Here is a 21,475-nt window from a genome sequence, read left to right on the forward strand (position 1 = left end):
GTGAATTCATCTAAAGTAAATAGCTGTAATCAAATAGGTCAGTTTTCTTTTTTAAAAAATTTATTCCAAAGTTGAATTTGTTTAAATGATGCTTTAAAGGTCTGGGTATTACATAGTCCTATTACAGTCCCATATCTGTTTAGCATTAGAATAATGTAAGGGCCATTTTTAAGCATAGCTAATAATAACCACATGGATTGTTGTTAGAGTCAGTTTCTTCAAAACTTATTCTTATATTTAAATTCTTGGAAGTCCTTGTTAAGTTTATTCACTTTGATAGTGAAGATTATTTATAAACGCAATTCAAATTTAAAAACTTCCTTTTATTTGCACACACATATGTACATATATATATATATATATAAAATATATAGGTGACCATAGAGCAAAACATAAAATTATTATATAATAAACTACATGAAATTTATTTTATCAAAGCTAAGTATAAAAGTTAAGTCTAAAATCTTTGGGGGTTGATAAACTTTGACCCTTTCCATTGATCTTTTTGTACCCACCCCTATGTTTATTTTATTAAGAACCTATGCTGTTATTTACCTCATTGGTTGCTAACTCTGTAGTACATTATGTAAGAATTTGTAGTAAAAATTTATTTCAGATGCTTTTAAATACACGTCTTTATTCTCATTAAAAGTGTTGTCATTCTAATTAAAGTCATGTTCTGGGTTTATAGCCCCTAAGAGAATGCAGAGCAGAAATGTAAAATTTAGATGATCTCTTTGTGACAGCATTTGTTATTCCCTGAATATAAAAGTAATGTTGCTATTGAAGGAGAGCTGAAAAATATACAAATGCATAAAGAAGAAAGTAAATATTGTATGTGATCTCAATACTCAGACGTTTTCACTAAAATGATTTGGTGTATCTTCCTTGCAGTGTGTGTTTCCTTGTAGTCCTTTTCCTTTCTGTGAATGTATATATGCAGAAAATCGCATTGGTTTGTTACATTTTAAAATTTAATACCCATTATTATGAATACTTTCCCATGTTATGAAAACATAATTTTTATGACTGTGTAGTATTCCATTATATGTGAGTATTGCACATTTATTAAACCAATCTCCTGCTGGTGTATATTATCTTACTTTCATTTTGGTGCTATTATTTATAACACTGTGATAAATATTTTTTCATGTAAACATTTTGGTTATAGTTTTGATGATCTTAGAACTGCTAAGTCAATGTTTATGGGTATTTCCTTGAATTAAGTATTTTTTTCCTGCACATTTGCCAAATTTGATAAAATCTTTCATTTTAATTTGTTTTTGATTAATATACTGAACTTCTTATGCACCGTGAATTCATATCTCTTTGCCATGTTTTATTGGTGTATTGAAGTGTTTTCTGTGCAGTATATAGGCTAGCTTCTCCCGTTAGTTGACCAAGTCTATTTGTTTCAAAATATTTAAGTCTTCTGTGTCGCTCAAGAAAGTTTTTTTTGGTCTGTTCCCTACATTTTTAAGTCAAATCTCCTACCATCACCTCTTCCTGTCTAAGAATTTCTAGGAACTAAAAATTAAGCAAGAGTGTCAGAAAGTGGTATAATCACAATATGAAAACACCTTATTATTTTTAATTTATTGGGCTTTTTTCTTTATATTAGAAGTGAAAATTGAAATTTACCAACATGTCTTTTCAGCATTTTAACAGTAGTTAGCTGTCTTTAACTTATGTTTTTGTGATGACTTATTAATATAGATTTACTAATATTTTATTAACTTTGCCTTCATATAAAGTATAGCAGAGCACATTTATAATTGTTTCAATTACAGGAGAGGAGTGTCATAGCAACCACAAGTTGTAGGGGAAAAAAGAAAAGGGGGGAATTGAAACAGTATACCCATTTAGTAACTTTGCCCAAAATCAGTGCAACTGAACTTCAGCTGGGACCAGAATAAATTTTGACATGATTACCTTTGCTTAACATAAGTACATGATAAGTGAAGGATTTTTGAGAGAGAGAGAAGAGTTTTTTTTGTTTGTTTATTTAATGCAAGGCACCCCCCGTCCCCGCCCCAGGATTTGTTAAGGACAATTGATGGCCCAGGCTACATAGAGTTATCGGTGTTTTGTTTTGTTTGGCAAGCTCCTATAGCTTGTTTTATTTGCTTGCCAACCCCTGACAGAGAGTAAGTTTGACTGTCAATATTACTGAACATCTGCTTTGGTCTCCACTTGTACCTTATCACCATACAGGGTACAGGTAGGGATGAATTTGTAGACAAGTTTTCTTCTTCCCTCAGGGAAGACCTGCCAAGTTAGAATGAAGAGCAGTACAACTCTTTCTGTGGTCCTACCCCAGAGAGAGAACATTTTTCTTATTTGAGTTGAGAATTAAACTTTTAGGGACAAAAAGAATGGCCCCTTTTCTTTTCTTGGCATTCCTGTGTAGTGAGCAGCAGTTTTAGAAGAATTTCAAGAAAGCAAAACTTGAAAATTTATAGATTGACATTAAACTGAAATGTACTTTTCTCACGTGTAATTAAGGCAGATTATAAATATTAAGAATATCATAGCTACTAATCATTACTGAACCCCAACATGGTCCCTTGATACACATTAATGTTAGTAAGTGAAATTTTCTATGTCTTATATTCCTGTATCACTTAAATGAATAATTAATTAGAGGGTGTGTATCATTTGTTCTTCACACACATCCCTCCATTATTATGGGTTTGAGAGTATATCAGTCAGATTGGGTTTTGACTGTGGATATGCTGTTTCTCTATTAGTTATTTTGAAATGATGAATAAAAATGTAGTTAAGGGGAAATAAGGGAGCCATGCAGTAGTGATGCTTAAGGACTAGATATTCTGTTTTTAAGTTCAGGGCTTTGAAATACCTTTATTTACATTGAGGTACTATTTGTGCACCAACTGAAGACTTAGACAGGGCAGTAGTAGCTAAATGGCTGCTATATGCCCAGGACAGTGTATAGGTCTGCTTACCTTGGGGGGACAGATTACGGAATGTGCAGATCACGCAAGTCAAGTTTATGACTTGATATTGTGACTCAGAGAAGACACCATTGAAGGAATTGAGATGTTCAGCTTTACATTTAGGTAGAAAGAAAGTTGAATAAAAATTTGATGTCTTCTGTGTTCATTTAGTAGTTCTGTGTGGTAGACATCATTGTTATCTTACTGCTGGCAAGAATACTAAATCTCAGAGAGTTTAGGTAATTTACCAGTATCCTCCACAAGTAAGTGATAGACCAGATTCTGACCAAAAGTCTCAGTCAGTTTTAAGCCCAAGCTCATTCTTTCACTCTGCCATTTCTTAATCTAGAAGAGGCGAAATTTAAGACTCTAACATGAATTAAAAACTCTAGCATGAATCAAACTAAATCAGTTAAACTATGCCATAACGGTATGTAGTTTGACCTTGGAAGATCTCTAGTACTTAAGGCTTATACCTCAGGATAAATATAATGGATGTACTATTAATCCCAGGGAAGGCTTAAGCAAAACCTTCCCTAAACCACAGATTGGTGGCAGTAGAGGATAAGCTAAAGAAATGGTGAAAAGAAAATTTCTCTAGAAATTTGTCCATTTTATCACATTGAAGGAAAAGGTGTATTTTTAAAAACTATATGCAGCTATATTTGTATTGAAAGTCAAATATAAGCTCTAATAGACTGAAGGCATAATGAGAGTGCCTTATTTATTTAACAGAATGGAAGTAGGCACTGCCTGAATCATATTCTTCTGTCCTAATATCATTTGGTAAACCCCTGAAATTTAGAAAGGATATGGTCCAGATAATTATATAAAATAGTCTTGAGTAGAACGTGTTAAATCATATATAGACTTCTGAATATCTGCAAACTCTGAAATCTTCTGTAAAATTGTGTGTGTGTGTGTGTGTACTTTTCTGGAGGGAGGATCCATGACCTAAAAATAGTTATAAATTACTGGTGTATGTTGATACCTATAGAGGTGAATTCAGGAGCAGTATAAAGCAGTAATTCTCAAAGTATGGACAAGTGTCATGAAAGGTAGCCTACATTGTTTTTGTAAAGTGGACCCCCAGTAAGGCATTCCGTCTTTTGAAGTAGGTAAATTATTTACATTTCTCAACTTTTATTTTTGTATAAAGCTAAGGCTGCTTACTGTTAAATTAAGTAGGTGGTAAAGTTTGCTAAAATTGGGTATTTATATTAAAATTCATGAATTATTAAATTTTTCTGAACTTATTTCTCAGTCTTTCCTTATTTTTCTTAAGAAATCTTACTTAGTCCCATGATATATTTGGATATATAAAGTTACTGCACATGTGCACATACATACTGGAAAACTAGTCAGTCAGCTCTGGTATCTTGCTCCACTGAAGTAGAATATTTTCAAAAAGTTTATAGAGCCATGGGTATTTTTTCCAGAGGGTGGTTGTAATAAGTGCAAGGAAGGGAGGGGAAGGGTGGGTATCGGTAGGAATGGGTTAGAGATCGAAGTTTTTGGTGCCTTTATTTCTTAGAAGAAAAGACACGTCAAATATCTTTTTAAGATCAAACTTTATTACTGAAATACAAAATTATAATGAATAGATGGAGATTTTGCTTTTTGTTTTTGAAAGCTTGCAATAGTTTATGATGTTTAGGATGGTGGATGTCCATCTTTCAGTTTTAATATTAAGGATAATTAATTTTTTGTGCTTACCAGTAATAAAAGCATTTATTTTCTTTCATATTTGGTATGTCCTGGAGTTATGAGAAACTTGCAGTTAGAATCATACTTGCCAACTACAATCAGTCTAGGTTTACTGAGGCATTTTTCTCTTGCCATGTTAATTGTGTCATGTAACTTAAGATGTGGCCATATATTACTAGCAAAGTAATTTTAGTGTCAATGTGTATTTGAAGCCCCTGTATCAAAATAAACTCTTTAAAAGCAAGCTTCCTGTCTGTAACTTAAATTTGTCCTTTGCAGTAGCAAATGTTTATCTCAGTTATTTAAGACTTTGGCGAGCATGAAAAATGAAAGTGAATTATTCTCAACGAATAAGGGAATATTTAGGAGCAGTATAAGTATGTACTTGGGTATATAGTAACACAACAGAAATTTGGAAATGTCCATTATACTGACATTTGCCTTAAATTTTACTTTATGTTCAAAATGCAACAAAAATTAGTACAACCTTGAAGACTTTTTATCTTTTGAATATGCTAAACCAGGAAACTAAACCTCACTATTTTTCTTATCCAACTCCCAGTCCTTGAAAATGTTTTTTTCTGTTTCCTCTACTGCATAACTGCTTGTTTTATGTTATAATTTTTAGAAAGCAGCAAAGAGACTATCTTTAGGAATTTGGTTGGTGTCACCACCAAGGAAATTAAAGGAAATCAAACTCAAAAATTGCCCAGTGGGCCAGTTAGAAACTAGCAAAGTTGACTGAGCATCTGAAGATCCAGAGAGAGGCACTTTGCAGATAGTTGTGAATTTGGTTTCTTTAACTGTAAAACAGAATTTAGATTTGATGTTAATGATTCCTTCTAGCTCTAAAGCCTAATAATTTCAGAGACTTTGAGGAGACTTGATACTTTTTCACTGTATTCCTTTTCCACTAGAACAGTGATCATCAGACACCAAATATCTCAATTTGGACTGAGTCAGAATCTCCAAGGACAGAATCTAGATATTGACTCTATTCTTTAAATAAATAAATATAAATGTTTATATTTTGCAAAGCTACATAGCACCAGATTCCAACTGTTGGGTTAACTGGAAAATATTTACTCCTGAGAAATCTGTAATTTCACCATAGATTTCAGAACTATTTAGGACTAGAATTAAAAAAAAAAAAATTTAGTGAGACTATGAAAACATGTTTACAAATTTTTATCTACAGGGATTTATACACACAGCATTACCTTCTAGAAATAATACCTTGATTGTGTTATGAAACCTAACTTTAGTTCAGTTGAGTCGCTCAGTCATATTCCACTCTTTGTGACCCCATGGACCAGGCTTCCTTGCTCATCACCAACTCCCAGAGCTTGCTCAAACTCACGTCCATCAAGTTGGTGATGCCATCCAACCATCTCATCTTCTGTCATCCCCTTCTCCTCCTGCCTTCAGTCTTTCCCAGAATCAGGGTCTTTTTCTTTCACATCAGGTAGCCAGAGTATTGGAGTTTCAGCTTCAGCATCAGTTCTTCCAATGAATATTCAGGACTGATTTCCTTTAGGATTGACTGCTTTGATCTCCTTGCAATCCAAGGGACTCTCAAGAGTTTTCCAACACCACAGTTCAAAAGCATCAATTCTTTGGCGCACAGCTTTTTTTATAGTCCAACTCCCACCTGACTACTGGAAAAACCATAGTTTTGATTATATGGACCTTTGTCAACAAAGTAATATCTGTTGTTTTTAATATGCTGTCTAGGTTGGTCATAGCTTTTCTTGCAAGGAGCAAGCGTATTTTAATTTCATGGCTGCAGTCATCATCTGCAGTGATTTTGAAGCCCAAGAAAGTAAAGTCTGTCACTGTTTTCATTGTTTCCCCATCTATTTGCCATGAAATGATGGGACTGGATGCCATGATCTTTGTATTTTGAATGTTGAGTTTTAAATCAGCTTTTTCACTCTCTTTCACTTTCATCAAGAGGCTTTTCAGTTCCTCTTCACTTTCTTAGGTTTCACTTTTTATGAAACCTAACTAACTATTAGAATTTCCTAATCCCACTTGAAACCAGTGCTTATCAGTCAACTGTGTGATTCATGTGTCTTGATTTCTCTCTCTTCATATTGTTACTGGACAATGATGATTCCAAGGCTAACATGCTGTTCTTCCACTTCTTAAACCAACTGAACTATGAGTGTAGCCACTGCAGCCAGGACCTTGCGTATTTGTTACTACAGCCCAACTTGCAAAAATTCTGTTGGGACATTCTGGCCTTTCTTGGGGCCATACCTAATCGGCTGAGATGATCTTTGATCTCTTTAATTCTGCTCCAGGCTCAAAGGGCTCAGTCGAAGCAAGGAGAGGAAGACCTCAAAGAACCTGTGGAAAGCCAGCAGCATGAGATTGAATCCTGGACCCTGGAATTAAGGGCTTGATGGAGAAACTGGTAAAATCCATCAGCCAACTGAAATGCCAGCAGGATGTCTTTTGCCTCCAATGTAAGAGCCAGACCCAGTGAGGATACCCTTTTTGGACCCCTATCAGACCAGACAGCAGCAGCTTTTTCAGGAAATTCTCCGTGAACTGGTCTAAAGGAGTAAGGAGGTGTTGGATGCCTCCAAAGGACTACTGGGCCAGTTACCCTAATTAAAGTATTGCTGTTGAAGTTGGAGGCATGGAATGTTCAGCAGCACAAGGCCTGCAGTGCAGTGCCCCTGGACCATTGGCTGGATCAGCTGGAGAAATGTTCACAGCTAAGCTGTTGTTTCACCTGAAGAAGCTGATGGAATTGAGTTGCTCAGTTATATATCAGGACGACCCTCTGACCCAAGGGGCAGACCTGTGAAAGGTCCCATACAGAGAGTTGCTTTTATGTCTGTTCCACAAAGCCTTTTTGGTAGAAACCCAGCCGTGCACAATTCCCCTTTGGCCCCTCATCCTCAAGGCTGGGAGGAAGTTTACTGTTCAAACAAGGCTGCTGAAGAGATTCCAGGAAGGCTGTGGGTCACTGACTGCAGAAGTCTCCACTGACAGTAATCTTCCTCAATTATAGTCATCCCTTGCTATTCATGGGGGTTGATTCCTTAGGATGCCAAAATCCTCGAAGGCTCAAGTCCCTTATATAAAATGGTGTGCTTTTTGCACATAACCTACACACATCCTCCTGTATACTTTAAATCATCTCTAGATTACTTATGATACCTAATGCAATGTAAATGCTAGGTGAATAGTTGCTAGCACAAGGGAAATCCAAGTTTGCTTTTTGGAACTTTTCTGGAATTTTTCTCCTCTGAATATTCTTGAATCTGAATAGGTGGAACCCACAGATGTTGATGACCAGTTGTACAAAGTTTATAGAAGTTCAACATTCTGACTTCAAACCAGAAAACTTTGTGCCCCAAGAAGAAGCAGAGTCAGGTTTTAATTTGGTCTTTGGCTCCCTGACTCCGGAGCAATGTTCAGGTGGTTCTGGAAAGGGCAACAGTAGGGGACTGCTGGGTGCAACAGGAAGTGCGCATTATCAGCTTCATGGTCGGATACAACTACCAGGATCTGAAGCAGGAGCTGAAAACAGACACCTTCTCTTTGATGATTATTTCTAATGTGAACGTACTCTTGATTGCCTGGTTCTTGATTCTTTGGTTCAGTCTGATCAGTTCAGACCCCTAGAATCAGCAGTTCTTTTCCAGTACTGCCAGGGATGCCAGCTTCTGAAGACCATCTCTGGCACCTTTCTGCTGCACTTCAGTGAATCATTGGAAGGGGGCATTATCTGCTCCTGGTTGAATGATGATGAAGTGCAGCCCTGCACCAGGAACGTACTCCTGTCATTCTTGCTAGCTGAAGTCATCAACTACTAACAACCTCTTTGAGGAGAACTTACCTGAGAACCTGCAGTACTTCCTCCACTCCTGAAGCCCGAGGGATGAGGCTTTTGGGTGCTATTATAGGAGGAAGTTAATTTTCAGGAACAGAGGAAATACCTGAAACATAGACTCATTGTGGTCTCTAAGAGACAAGTGGATGAGCTAAAACAACCACTAGAGCCAGAACTGGAATCATTAGAGGGGAAGCCCAGACTGGCACAGGGAGCCAGAGCTAAGCCTGAAGTTAGAGTCACTGCTTGAGCAGGGCTGGATCTGGAACCAGCAGTAGAGCGTACTCTAGGCATGCTATCACAAAGAAAGCCAGAGCCAAACCCAGGACCTGAACTGGAGCTGGAGCCTGTTCTAGAGTCATTCCCACGGAACCCTAAGAAACAGGTGTCTATCTTCATTAGTAAATGTGATATTTATGTTTGCTTTCCTTTCTTAACCTTCTTGGCATTGATAATGGGTGGATGTATGTTGAATGTAAAACAACAAATTTTATTAGTATGACAGAGCTTAATGAAGAAGGAATTTGGACACTTGATCCCAGGGGGTTGTGAGAACTTTGGCTGGTTAGTGGTAACTCTGAGATACATGTTTTCTGTTCAGCCATCAGAGTGCAAGAAGTGTACATTTATTGCAGTTAGACTTGGGAAATGTACTTTTTCTTTCTATTGAGTTTATACATTCATTTGCAAGGACTCCCCCATCTTTATTTTCCGTTTTGACACTGATAGTTGCATTTACTATGGCAGGTTTAATTTTAATTGACCCATGTTTTTTACATAACAAAAACTTATTTTTTTACAACCCACATAACAAAAAACTTTCTAGTTATATCCTTATTCCTAAAGCTGTCATCTATTATTCCTTGAATTTGTTAATTATTCTTAAAATAAATTGAAGAATATACTAAAATTGAATGGGACTTAAGCTTACTAAATCTTGCCCTGATCCTGATTTTTCAGTAGCTGTCTTTGAATTGATGACACTGATATCAATAAGACCTTCCCAGATGAAGTGTTAAGTATTCATGAATCAGTGTTTATGAAACTGCAGTTGGTATGGTGGAAAAGATGCTATAAATTATTCTAATTAGTTGTAATCCAGAAACAGTCTCAAGGTTTAATTCTGAATGCTATAATGTTTTCATATATTACCCTTGACGTTAGCAAGATTGACCTCATCTAAGTTGAAAATTATTATTTAGTGCTTTCTAATGATGATAATTGAGGTGGTGAACCAAGATGAAGACACTGATGTTTTCTTTTGTGATATTTTGCTCTCATCTTTCTGTTTCTATGACTACTCCTTCCTCTCATTTTTAAGCCCTTATTCCCTATTGTAAGAACAGTGCAAATTTGGGGAAGGTGACAGTGTAGATAGCACCAGGAATCAATCTCTCCACCTGGACAACAATTGCACTTGCATAATCTGTCTAATGAAACTGTTCTTGAACTCTTGAGGTCTTTTGAAGGCTTGCAACTTTCAGGAAAAGATCTGGCAGTTAATTTTGATCAACTTCCACTCTTAGCACAGTAGCTTCCCACCCCCATCCCCAGCCACATGGCAGGTGCTGTGTACATGTTCCTAGAGCAGCTTGCCTATAGCTTGTGGAAGACAGGATGGACAAAGTGGACCATGTCCTCAGATATTGAGGATCTCTGCTCTGATTGCTGATCATGGCTTCTGATCACAGGTGCAGACAGAGAGGCAGGCAAGCATTGTTGTATCTCCTCTCGTAGTTACAAGTCCCTTCCTCTCTGACTGAAGTGATTTGCAGAGAATTTGATGGACTGATACCCACTTGCCATACCCCTTTAATTTTTACTTTTTCTCCTTTTGGGACCTGGGCATTAAAGACTAGGACATTCAAAAACAGCTACATATAAGGAAAAAATTAGAAAGTCACTCTGCATGTCCAGGGAAGGCTCAAAAAAGACCTGAGAAGACCTTAAGTTTACAGCTAAGACTAATTCTCAGTACAGAGATAGCCTGCAACAATCAAAAAAAAAAAAAAAACCAAACACAGCAACTGGTAACAAAAAGAGCAAATACTGGGGAAAGGGGAGAATCTGCTTTCCAGAGGTAACATGTTACTAGATAGATTCAAATGGACAGTGTTAAACAAAAAAATCAGAAGGCATACAAAGAAACAGAAAAGAATGATCCATTCAAAAGAAAATAATAAATCAACAGAAACTGTCTTTGGAAAAGACCTAAATGGCAGATATACTGGACAGTCTTTAAATCTTATAGATTCTTAAAGAATTAAGGAAAGTTGTAGAGAAAGAAAAGTGATGTGTGAAGAAAAATGGAAGCATCAATAAAAGGTAGAAAAATTTAAAAGAAACTAAAAAATTCTGGAGATGAAAAGTACAATAATTGAAACAAAAAATGCTCTGGAGGATTCAAAGACAGATTTGAGAAGACAGAAGAAAGAATCAGCAGACTTAAAGATAGGGTGATGGAAATTATCTAGTCTGAGGAACACACAAAAATTGAGGAAAGGTGAACAGCCTAAGGGACTTATAGGCTTCCAGGGGACCAGCAGATGCGTTATTGGAGTTCAGAGGAGAAGAGAGAAAGATGCAGAGAGAATATTTGAAGAGATAACGACTGAAAACTTCCGAAGTCTGCTGAGTATAAACATCCAAGAAGCTAAACAAATTCTAATTAAGGTGAATTCAGAGACCCACAGTGAGATACTTGAGACAGTATAATCAGAGAGGGCAAAGGAAAAAAGAATCTTGCAAGCAGCAGGAGAAGCAAATCATCACATAGAAGGGAATCTTCAGTAAGATTATCAGCAGATTGCTTATTAGAAAGTTTGGAGGCCGGAAGGCAGTGGGCTGATAGACTCAAAGTGCTATAAAGAAAAAGTATATATACACCAACCAAGAATCTTCTGTCTAGAAAAACTCTTCTCAAAGAGTGAGGGAGACACTAAGATATTGCCAAATAAACAGAAGCTAAGGGAATTCAGGACCTCTAAACCTGCCCTGCAAGAAAAACTCAAGAAGTCTTGCAAGATGAAATAAAAAGACATTAAGCAATACCCTAGAGCTGTATGGAGGAAAAAGATCTCAATAAAAGTAAACCTAGTGTTATAACAATGGTTTGTAACTATGCTTTTTTCTTCCTGTAGACCTTAAGAGCAGTATGTTTAAGGTCCAGTACATTAGTATAAAAGCTAATATCACCCTGCTTCGTGACTTCAAATCTTGTTTTCTACATAATTTAAGAAACTGCATTCAGAAGAATTATTAGGGGCACACAATGTATGAAGATACAGTTTTGTGATATCAGTAACCAGAAGGGCTAGGGAAAGGAGCTATGAGTTTTGGTATATTGTTAAAGTTAAGTTAGTGTAAATTTAAGGTAGACTGTTGTGACTTTAGGATATTAAATGTAATTCCCATGATAGCAACAAAGAACTCTAGAATGTACACAAAAGGAAGTGAGAAACATTTCACTACAGAAAAATAAGCTAAACATAAAAGAAGATAATAATGCAATAAACGAGGGGGGGAGGCTATGAGACATATAGAAAACAAATGGCATGGTGACATAAATAACTTTTTACTACCAGTTATGTTCAATGTAAATGAGTTCAGTTCTCCATTCAAAAGAGATGAGCAAAATGGATAAAAATACATAGTCCAGCTATATGCTGTCTATGAGAGGCTCACTTTTGACCCAAAGTCACAAACAGGCTGAAACTGAAAGAATGGGAAAAGATATTCCATGCAAATAGGAATCAAAAAAGATTAAAGGTGGCCCTACTCATAGCCCATGGACAGAGAAACCTGGCAGGCTACAGTCCATGGAGTCACAAAAGAGTCAGACACCACTAGCAACTAAACAAAAACTACTTCTAATATCAGACAAAATAGACTTTAAATAAAAAAGATTAATGAGACAAAAAGGACATTATATATTAATAAAAGCTCAGTACAGCAAGAAGATAGAACAATGATAAACATTTACACACTTAATGACCAAAATATATGAAGCAAAACCTGACAGAATTGAAGGGAGAAATAGTTCTGCAATCCTAGCTAGAGACTCAGTACCCCACCCATAATAATGGATAAAACAACCGGACAAAAGATAAGGAGAGGATTTAAACAACACAAACATATACAGAACACTAGATACAGTATATGTATCTAGTGTACAGTATATGACCACTGTACCTAGTGTTCTGTATATGTTTGTGGTGTTGTTTAACAATAGAATACACATTCTTCTCAAATGTACATGGGACATTTTCTAAGATAGACCATATGTTAGGCCACAAATCAAGTCTCAGTAGATTTAAAAAGATGAATATACAAGGTATCTTTTCTGACCACAGTGGCATAAAGTTAGAAATCATTAACAAAAGGAAACCTAGAAAATTCATAAGTGTGGAAATTAACACTTGAACAAATGGGTTCAAAAAGACATCACAAGGAAATTAGAAAATACTTAGATGAATGAAAATGAAAACACAGCATACCAAAACTTCTGGGAAGGAGCAAAAGTGGTGCTAAGGGGGAAATTTATAGCTCTAAGTGCTATATTACATTAAAAAATAAAAAAGATCCCAAGTCAACAATCTGACCTCACAGTTTAAGGAGCTGGAAAATGAACAAATAAGCCCAAAGCTAGCAGAAGGAAGAAAATAAGAAAGATTAGAGCAGAGATAAGTGAAATAGAGTATAGAAAACAATGGAGAAAATTGAGGAAACCAAAAGTTGGCTCTTCAAAAATATCAACAAAACTGACAAAACTTTAGCTAGGTGAACTGAGAAAAAAGAATGTCTCAAATTACTAACATAAAAAACTGCAGTGGGAACATTGCTACAAATTCTCCAGAAATAAATATGAAAGTACTATAAACAGTTGTACACCAACAAATTGAATAACCTACATGAAATGATTCCAAGAAGCACAAAACCTATCATGACTGTGTTACAAAGAAATAGAAAGCATGAATAGATGTATAACCAGTTAGCATATTGAATTAGTAATAAAAACTTCCCACCAAAGAAAAGTTCTGGACCTAATGGCTCGATTGTTGAATTCTACCAAGTATTTAAGGGAGAACTAGTAGCAGTCTTTTTCAAGCTTTTCCCCAAAATTGAAGAGAAGAGAATGATTCCTAATTAATTCTATGAGACCAACATTACCCTGATAACCAAAGCCAAAGACACTGTAAGAAAACTTCAAACTCCTAACGAACATTGATGCACATATCTTTAACAGAATACTCACAGAGTTCAGCATGTTGAAAAGATTAAATACCAAGACCGAGTGTGATTTATTCCTGGAATGCAAGGATGGTCTAATGTATGAAACTTGAACAGTACAATATGCCGTATCAACAGAATGTAGGTTAAAAGCCATATGATCCTCTCAATTGATGCAGAGGGAGCATCAGACACAAACACTTTTGTGACAAAAACCGTTAACAACCTAGAAATGGAAGCCACTTTGGCATAGTAAGAGCCATATATGAAAAACCAAAGTGAACATCATATGCAATGGTGGCAAGATTGAAAGCTTTTCCTGAGACGAGGAACAAGGCAAGAATGGGATGCCTGCTTCCACTACTTCTCTTCAACACAGCATTGCATTTTCTAGCCATAGCAATTAGCCAAGAAAAAGAAGAGGCATTTAAATTGGAAAAGAATATGTAAAGTTATCTCTTTGCAGGTGGTATGGCTTTATATGTAGAAAATTCTAATGATGATACACAGAGAGAGACACATACACACCTGTTAAAATTGATAAATGAATTCAGCAGTGTAGCAGTATATGAAGTTAACATACAGAAATCATTTGCATTTCTATACATGAACAGTGAACAATCTGAAATGAAATTACAAAAGCAAGTTCATTCACAATAAGATAAAAGAATAAAATACATGGCTGAAGTGACTTAGCACACATGTACGCATGCAATACTTGTATAAGAATATGAAACATTGCTGAAAGAAGTTTAAAAAGACACATAAATAAATGAAAAGACCAATGTTTATGGCTTGGGATACTTAATATTAAAATGTCAGTTCTACCCAAAGCTGTCTACAGATCCCAGTCCTGTCAAAAATCCCAGAGTTTTTAACAGATGAAAAATCCATCCTAAATTCATGCAGAATCTCAAGGGACAAATAGCCAATATAATCTTAAACAAGAAGAATAAAACTGGAGGACCCATACTCCCTGATTTCAAAACTTATACAAAGCTGCATTAATCAAAATAGTATGATATCAACATAAAGATAGTCTACAGACCAGTGAAATAGAGAGCTCATAAATATTAACTCATATATAGCCAAATGATTTTTGACAATGTCACCAAGACCAGACTACTGAGGATAGGACAATCTTTTCAACAAATGGTTCTGGGAAAACTGGATATTCACATGCAAAAGGATGAAGTTGGTTGCCTGCCTAACACGATATTCAAAGATCAATTCAAAATGGATCTAGCATCTAAATTTAAGACCTTAAACCTCCCCTTGCCCCCCAAAAAACCTTAAGAGAAAATGTAGGATAAATCTGATGACATTGAATTTGGCAGTGATTTCCTGGAGATAACACCGAAAACACAGGTAACAAAAGAAAAAATAGATAAATTGGACTTCATGAAAACTTAAAAATATTATAAATCAAAAGACACTATCCACAAGTCACAGAATGGGAGAAAATATTTGCAAATTATAAATCTCTTAAGGAATATTAACCAGAATATGTAGAGAACTCCTAAAACTGAACAGCAAAAAGTGTCAAATTCAAATATGGGCAAAGGACTTGAATAGACATTTTCCCAAAGAAGATTTGTGAATGGCCACTAAGCATATGAAAAGATGAACATCACTAATCGTTACGAATATACAACTGAAAATTACAGTGAGATACCCCCTCAGACCCATTCTCCTCGCTATAGCCACCATCAAAAAAGCAGAAAACAAGTGAAGAAATGTGGGGATATTGGAGCCCTTGTGTACTGTTGGTGAGAATTTAAAATGGTACAGCCTTTGTGGAAGAAAGTATGGCAGTTCGTCAAAAAATTTCAAAATAAAATTACCATATCATCTACCAATTCCACTTCTATATATAAGTGTAAGAGAATTGAACGCTGTATTGAAGCGGTATTTGTGCAGCATTACCCACAGTAGCTTGAATGTAGAAGCAGTTTCAGTGTCCATGGATGGATGAATGGACAAACCAAAAATGGTACAGGGATTTCTTTGGAGGGAATGATGTTGAAGCTGAAACTCCAGTACTTTGGCCACCTCATGCGAAGAGTTGACTCATTGGAAAAGACTCTGATGCTGGGAGGGATTGGGGGCGGGAGGAGAAGGGGACGACAGAGGATGAGATGGCTGGATGGCATCACTGACTCGATGGACGTGAGTCTGAGTGAACTCTGGGAGTTGGTGATGGACAGGGAGGCCTGGGGTGCTGTGATTCATGGGGTCGCAAAGAGTCGGACATGACTGAACTGAGCTGATACAATGTAATAGTATTTGGCCTTAAAAAGGAAGGAAATTCTGCTGTATGTTACAACATGATGAACTTTGAGAACATTATTGTTTATGAAATAAGCTAGTCACAAAAAGATAAATACTCTGTGATTACAGTTTATACACAAGGCATTTAGAGTGGTCAGAGTCATCAAAACAAAGTACATGGTAGATACTGGAAGGAGGAAAAATAGAGAGTTGTTGTTTAGTGGGTATAGAATTTCATTTTTATAAAATTCAAAGTTATGGGAATGGATGTTGGTGATAGTTGTACAACAAGGTGTATTTAATACCACTGAAGTGTATTAATCTTTCTAAAACGTTGCTTTATTTGTATTATTTCTGTGCTCAAAAAAATTTCTAGTGGCCTCTGATGTCTTTCTCTTCTTACCTCCCATTGTTAAAATCATCCTATATGTTAGCTAAACTAATTACCTTTCTCTCAACCTTTTCTACAACCTTTTGATTCTTGAAATTCTTGCTAATCCTGCCTTTAATGCTGCCTGTCACCACCCGACCCCACTTCTCTTCCTTCTAACATGTAAATATTTTTTAAGGGCCTAGTTAAATTTGAACTTCCCTAGGAAACTTTTCCCAGTTGCCCCTCTTGGAGGGGCTCCTCTTTCTTCTGAAGATTTATGGCACTTAGTGTTTAAACTTAGTCCATTTAATAGTTGACACTGACTGGTGTTTGTTGTTGTGCACCTGTCTTGTTACCCAGCTACCTCTAAGTTTAGTGGGCCCAGAACTGTATCTTAAAATTATTAGGATTACCCTCTTGACAATAATATGAATTCATTTATTGATATACTGTGAATAGTAAGTAAAAGTGTTCTTCAAGGAAGTTTCAGACTTACCAGTCAGATTCAGGAGCATCTGGCAGTGTTTCTGTAGAAGATGCATTCAGATTGGATACTAGTTCTTGTGAAATTATTCCAAAACAATCAAATACGGTACCAGTAAGTTGTTGGTTTGTAAGGTGACTTTATATATGTTTCCAGACAATAAAATAATTTTCAGAAATTTGGAATCTTAAGTTTTTTTTGCTATAGTATTATATCAGAAGTAAGTATTAGTTATATGAGTGCCAAAACTTTTGTTCATGTGCTGGATTAAAGTTTGTTATAGAAATTGCTTGCTTGATCAGTGTTGTAATGTTTATAAAGATTTCTGTTTTAAGTCAAATGAGTTAAAATGTACTTGAAGTTAGCAAATCTGTGTTACTTTACTGTGATACTGCATTTTCTCTTACGGAAATCAAGTTTTACTACTTTTGTTTGAGGCACGAAAGTTTCTTTCTGTTAGTCATGTGTGGTGTGTTTGTGTTTATGTGTGTATATGTATATACTTACATACGCCTTCTCTTAAGGTTATGATTAGGCTATTGAAGTATTAAAAATGTATTGATTTTAAGAACCTGTAGATGACATTTCAGTAACTTTTATGCCCTCTGTTAAGCACCTAGAAAAATAGAATTTTTTCAGAATTTTAATGGGGAATGTGTTTATCATGGGCACAAACTAAATAATGGATTAGTATACTTTTCCTCCCCAAAACTGTTGTTTCACTCATTGTTTTTGGAGAGTCTAATATTAGACTGTAAGTCACTCAAGGATAGAGATTTTATCTTAACACTTTGTGTCCCCAACATCTAACCTAATATTTTGCATCTGAGTGCTTTAGTAAATGCTAAGATGAAAAAATGTCTATTTTTCGGGCTTTGATTGTAGGAGAATAAATTTACTCTAATTTTTATTTTTTTACAGCCCTATTGACAAACCTTCTGATTCTCTCAGCATAGGGAATGGTGATAATTCTCAGCAGGTAAGATTGTGATACTGTATTCCCTTATTTACCTGCCATCTGCTGAAATAAGACCTTCTATGCAAGTGAATTTTCTAGATAGTGAAAAATACTTTAAATACTTAATTTAAAAACACTTTTAGTGAACATCTTTGTTACATGTATAATAATTAGCTGTCTTTTTCTCCACAGAATAGAGCATAATGTAACCCTTTCTTGATGATGCAGAAGTATCATTATGACCATATGTTACAGTTGCTGTTCATTGTTCAAGTCCCTAAGTCATGTCTGACTCTTTGTGACCCCATGGACTGCAGCACACCAGGCTTCTCTGTCCTGGAGTTTGCTCAGACTCATGTCCACTGAGTCAGTGATACCATCCAACCATCTCATACTCTCTTGTCTCCCTTCTCCTCCTGCCCTCAATCTTTCCCAGCATCAGGGTCTTTTCCAGTGAGTCAGCTCTTCATATATCGGAGCTTCAGCTTCAGCTTCAGTCCTTCCAGTGAATATATATTTATGGTTGATTTCCTTAAGGATTGACTGGTTTGAGCTCCTTGCAGTCTAAGGGACTCTCAAGAGTCTTCTCAAGCACCACAGTTTGAAAGCATCAGTACTTTAGTGTTCAGTCTTCTTTATGGTCCAACTCTCACATCTGTACATGACTACTGGAAAAACCATAGCTGTGACTGTTTGGACCCTTGGCAGCCGAGTAATGTCTCTGCTTTTTCATACGCTGTATAGGTTTGTCACAACTTTTCTTCCAAGGAGAATTTTAATTTAATGGCTGCAGTCACCATCTGCAGCAATTTTGGAGCCTGAGAAAATAAAATATGTTACTCTGCTATGTACCAATACATTAGTGTCCTTAGAATCCCTCATATTCTTGGTCTTTTTGACCTGACACGAAATGGTCCCAGACTAACATGCCTTCTGCATTCTTGATTTTGAGTTGTTTCTCTGTCCTGTGCTCCCCTGTCCCTTGTTGTCAACTTTAACTTTCTTTTTTTTTAAAATCTTATTGAGTTGATTTACAACATTGTGTTAATTTCTGCTGTACAACAAAGTGACTCAGTTATACATATTCTGTCTCATATTTTTTTCCATTATGTTTTAGGGTATTAAATATAATTCTCTCTGAAATGCAGTAGGATCTTTTAATCCACCTTATATATAAGTTTGTATCTGCTAGTTCCAAACTGACTTTAATTTTCTGTTTCTTTCAATGAACTTTCCCCCAAGTTTCCCTCATTCCTCAAATGACTTTGGGCTTTGAAATGGTTAAATCAACTTCAAAGTTGTATCCAGTATGATACTGAATGAGGTCCTAATCTGTAGAGCATGCTTTGTATCATATTGTCTGGTTGTTAGCTTTTCACTACACCTCCTTACATTCTTTATACCCTCTTACTTAAAAAAAAAAAGTGTTCTAATCTCTTCTGTAAAGAATGTGCAGTTTCCCACAACGTGAAATCTAAATTACACTGCTTTTCTAAACTTTTTGTTCATGAGTTCCATGAAAGTATTTGAAAATCTGCATGTCCCTTTGTATATTTTAAGTTAACATTAAATATTTTTTTCATAATAAGTTAAAAATAGTCACAAAGGATGTAATTTCCAGCTTATTATAAGTTTTTGTATTTTTAAATAAATAGGGACGGGGGATCCTGGTAGGCTGCCATCTATGGGGTCACACAGAGTCGGACACAACTGAAGTGACTTAGCAGTAGTAGTAGCAGACTATATTGGTTTTTAATTAGTATTCGAGAGATTTAAGTATCAGAATGTTTTGTTACTCCCTCATCCATTTACACAAGCTTGTCTTTAACAATGGGAAATTTTACATCCTTCCTTGACCTGATTTTTTTTAATAAAAAAAATTAATCATTTAACATAAAAGCTAAAATTGTATTGGAAATTTACTTCTTAATGAAGCAGATAGGGCTTTTTAAAATTAGTTTTCTTGTATCCATGGATGAATATTACCCTTTGGCACAAGGAGATGTTTTAGCAGCCATCTAATCGTGTTTTTGTTTTCCTAAATAAAAGTGCTGAGATATCTTGTTCGTATATATAAGTAAATGAAAGAAAGAGTATTATGTCTATATCACTCAAATTTTCAAACTCTTGAATTTTAAATACCTAAGAATCATATTAAGATTTATTATAAAAATTAGTTTTAATGATGTGTTTGGAAACAACTTGATTAGATATTTTCGTCTTGTTTAAAACCAAAGTATTGGGAATCACTTAGTTTGCCAAAGAAAATGTAGTCCTTAAGAGTCAGACACTCTGTCATTACTAATCTGAATATTTCTAATAAAGTTGTGTTTGGCTTCCAGAAAGTTTTCACTCTTGGGCAAAATACTTTGATTAGATCCCAGAGAGTAAGAAATAGTGAGAGAAATTAGGTTGTAAAACGAGAGGATACTGGCTGTGTCTTTTCAGGAGGGTCAGTTTTGTTATATAGAAGAGTACATATGTAAGTTGATGTTTTTTCAGCTGCACTGTGTGGCATGTGGGATTCTAGTTCCCCTACCAGGGATCAAACTGCGAGTGCTCCTTACAGCAGACGTGTGGGATCTTAACCACTGGACTGTCAGATAAGTCCGAAGTTGATGGATCTTTTTGAAAATTCATACAGTCCTAAAAAAAGTCTCTTAAGTATCCCGTTTTTGAAGATCACTATTCTAGTACCTTTCATTGCAAGCCCTTTAAATTATGGCTTATTGTTGTATATAATATAAATTTATGTTGATTATTCTTTTCTTTTCCTATTTTATTTAGATATCTAACAGTGATACACCTTCACCACCTCCTGGTTTATCAAAATCCAATCCAGTCATCCCCATCAGTTCATCCAATCACAGTGCACGGTCTCCTTTTGAAGGAGCAGTAACTGAGTCACAGTCGTTATTCTCAGATAATTTTCGCCATCCCAACCCTATCCCAAGTGGGCTTCCTCCTTTCCCCAGCTCCCCACAGACTTCCAGTGACTGGCCTACAGCACCAGAGCCACAGAGCCTCTTCACATCAGGTACAGAGGAACACTGCATGTGTTAGTAATTATCCTCAGACTAAAATCAGCCCTTCACTGGGTGTGCTGTTACGCTGTTTTTATCCTCTTCTTTTTTCATAAAAATGTAAACATTTAAATTGCAAGAAATTGGATGGTTTTGAGAAGAGTTGTGTCATCTAGAAGTTACTGTGTTAACAGACTTCTCCAGAAATGAAGGATTAGATCATTTTTTCAGTATTCAAATACTTATTCCTCTAGGAAGTATTAATAGTAAGGGCTTACAGTTTTTAATTAGATTTGTATTTATATAGTTATATTTTAAAAAGTGTTTTCCCAGCTGACAAAAGAAGTATGTTAGTTAATATCGAAAGTTATATTTTGGAATTTGAACCATTTCCAGTTTCATTCATTTGTTCTCATTAATGTGAAGGATAGCATAAAATTAAGACAATGTAAAAAAATATAAAGATTAAATAGATACTTTTTTCATTGTTATAGTAGTATATAAAGCATATATTCAAAATTATTTATACTTGTGTCTTTGAGAAATACATTTTAAAAATAAACTCTAATTGAATTCTCTGACCATATTTATTACTTTATTTAAACAACTGATTCTGGGTTTTG

The 21,475-nt window shown here is 35.6% G+C and overlaps 1 protein-coding gene across 1 annotated transcript in view; it reads left to right on the forward strand.

Moving 5' to 3' along the window:
• The window catches only part of CNOT4 (CCR4-NOT transcription complex subunit 4), a 152,375-nt gene that overhangs the window by 99,506 nt on the left and 31,394 nt on the right, over nucleotides 1-21,475 (forward strand). Inside the window, 2 exon segments of the mRNA XM_070369220.1 lie at nucleotides 17,793-17,850; nucleotides 20,617-20,866. Of these exon segments, the coding sequence (XP_070225321.1) occupies nucleotides 17,793-17,850; nucleotides 20,617-20,866 (308 nt within the window).

This window comes from Bos mutus, chromosome 4 (genome assembly GCF_027580195.1).
Source record: "Bos mutus isolate GX-2022 chromosome 4, NWIPB_WYAK_1.1, whole genome shotgun sequence".
Taxonomy (NCBI): Eukaryota; Metazoa; Chordata; class Mammalia; order Artiodactyla; family Bovidae; genus Bos; species Bos mutus.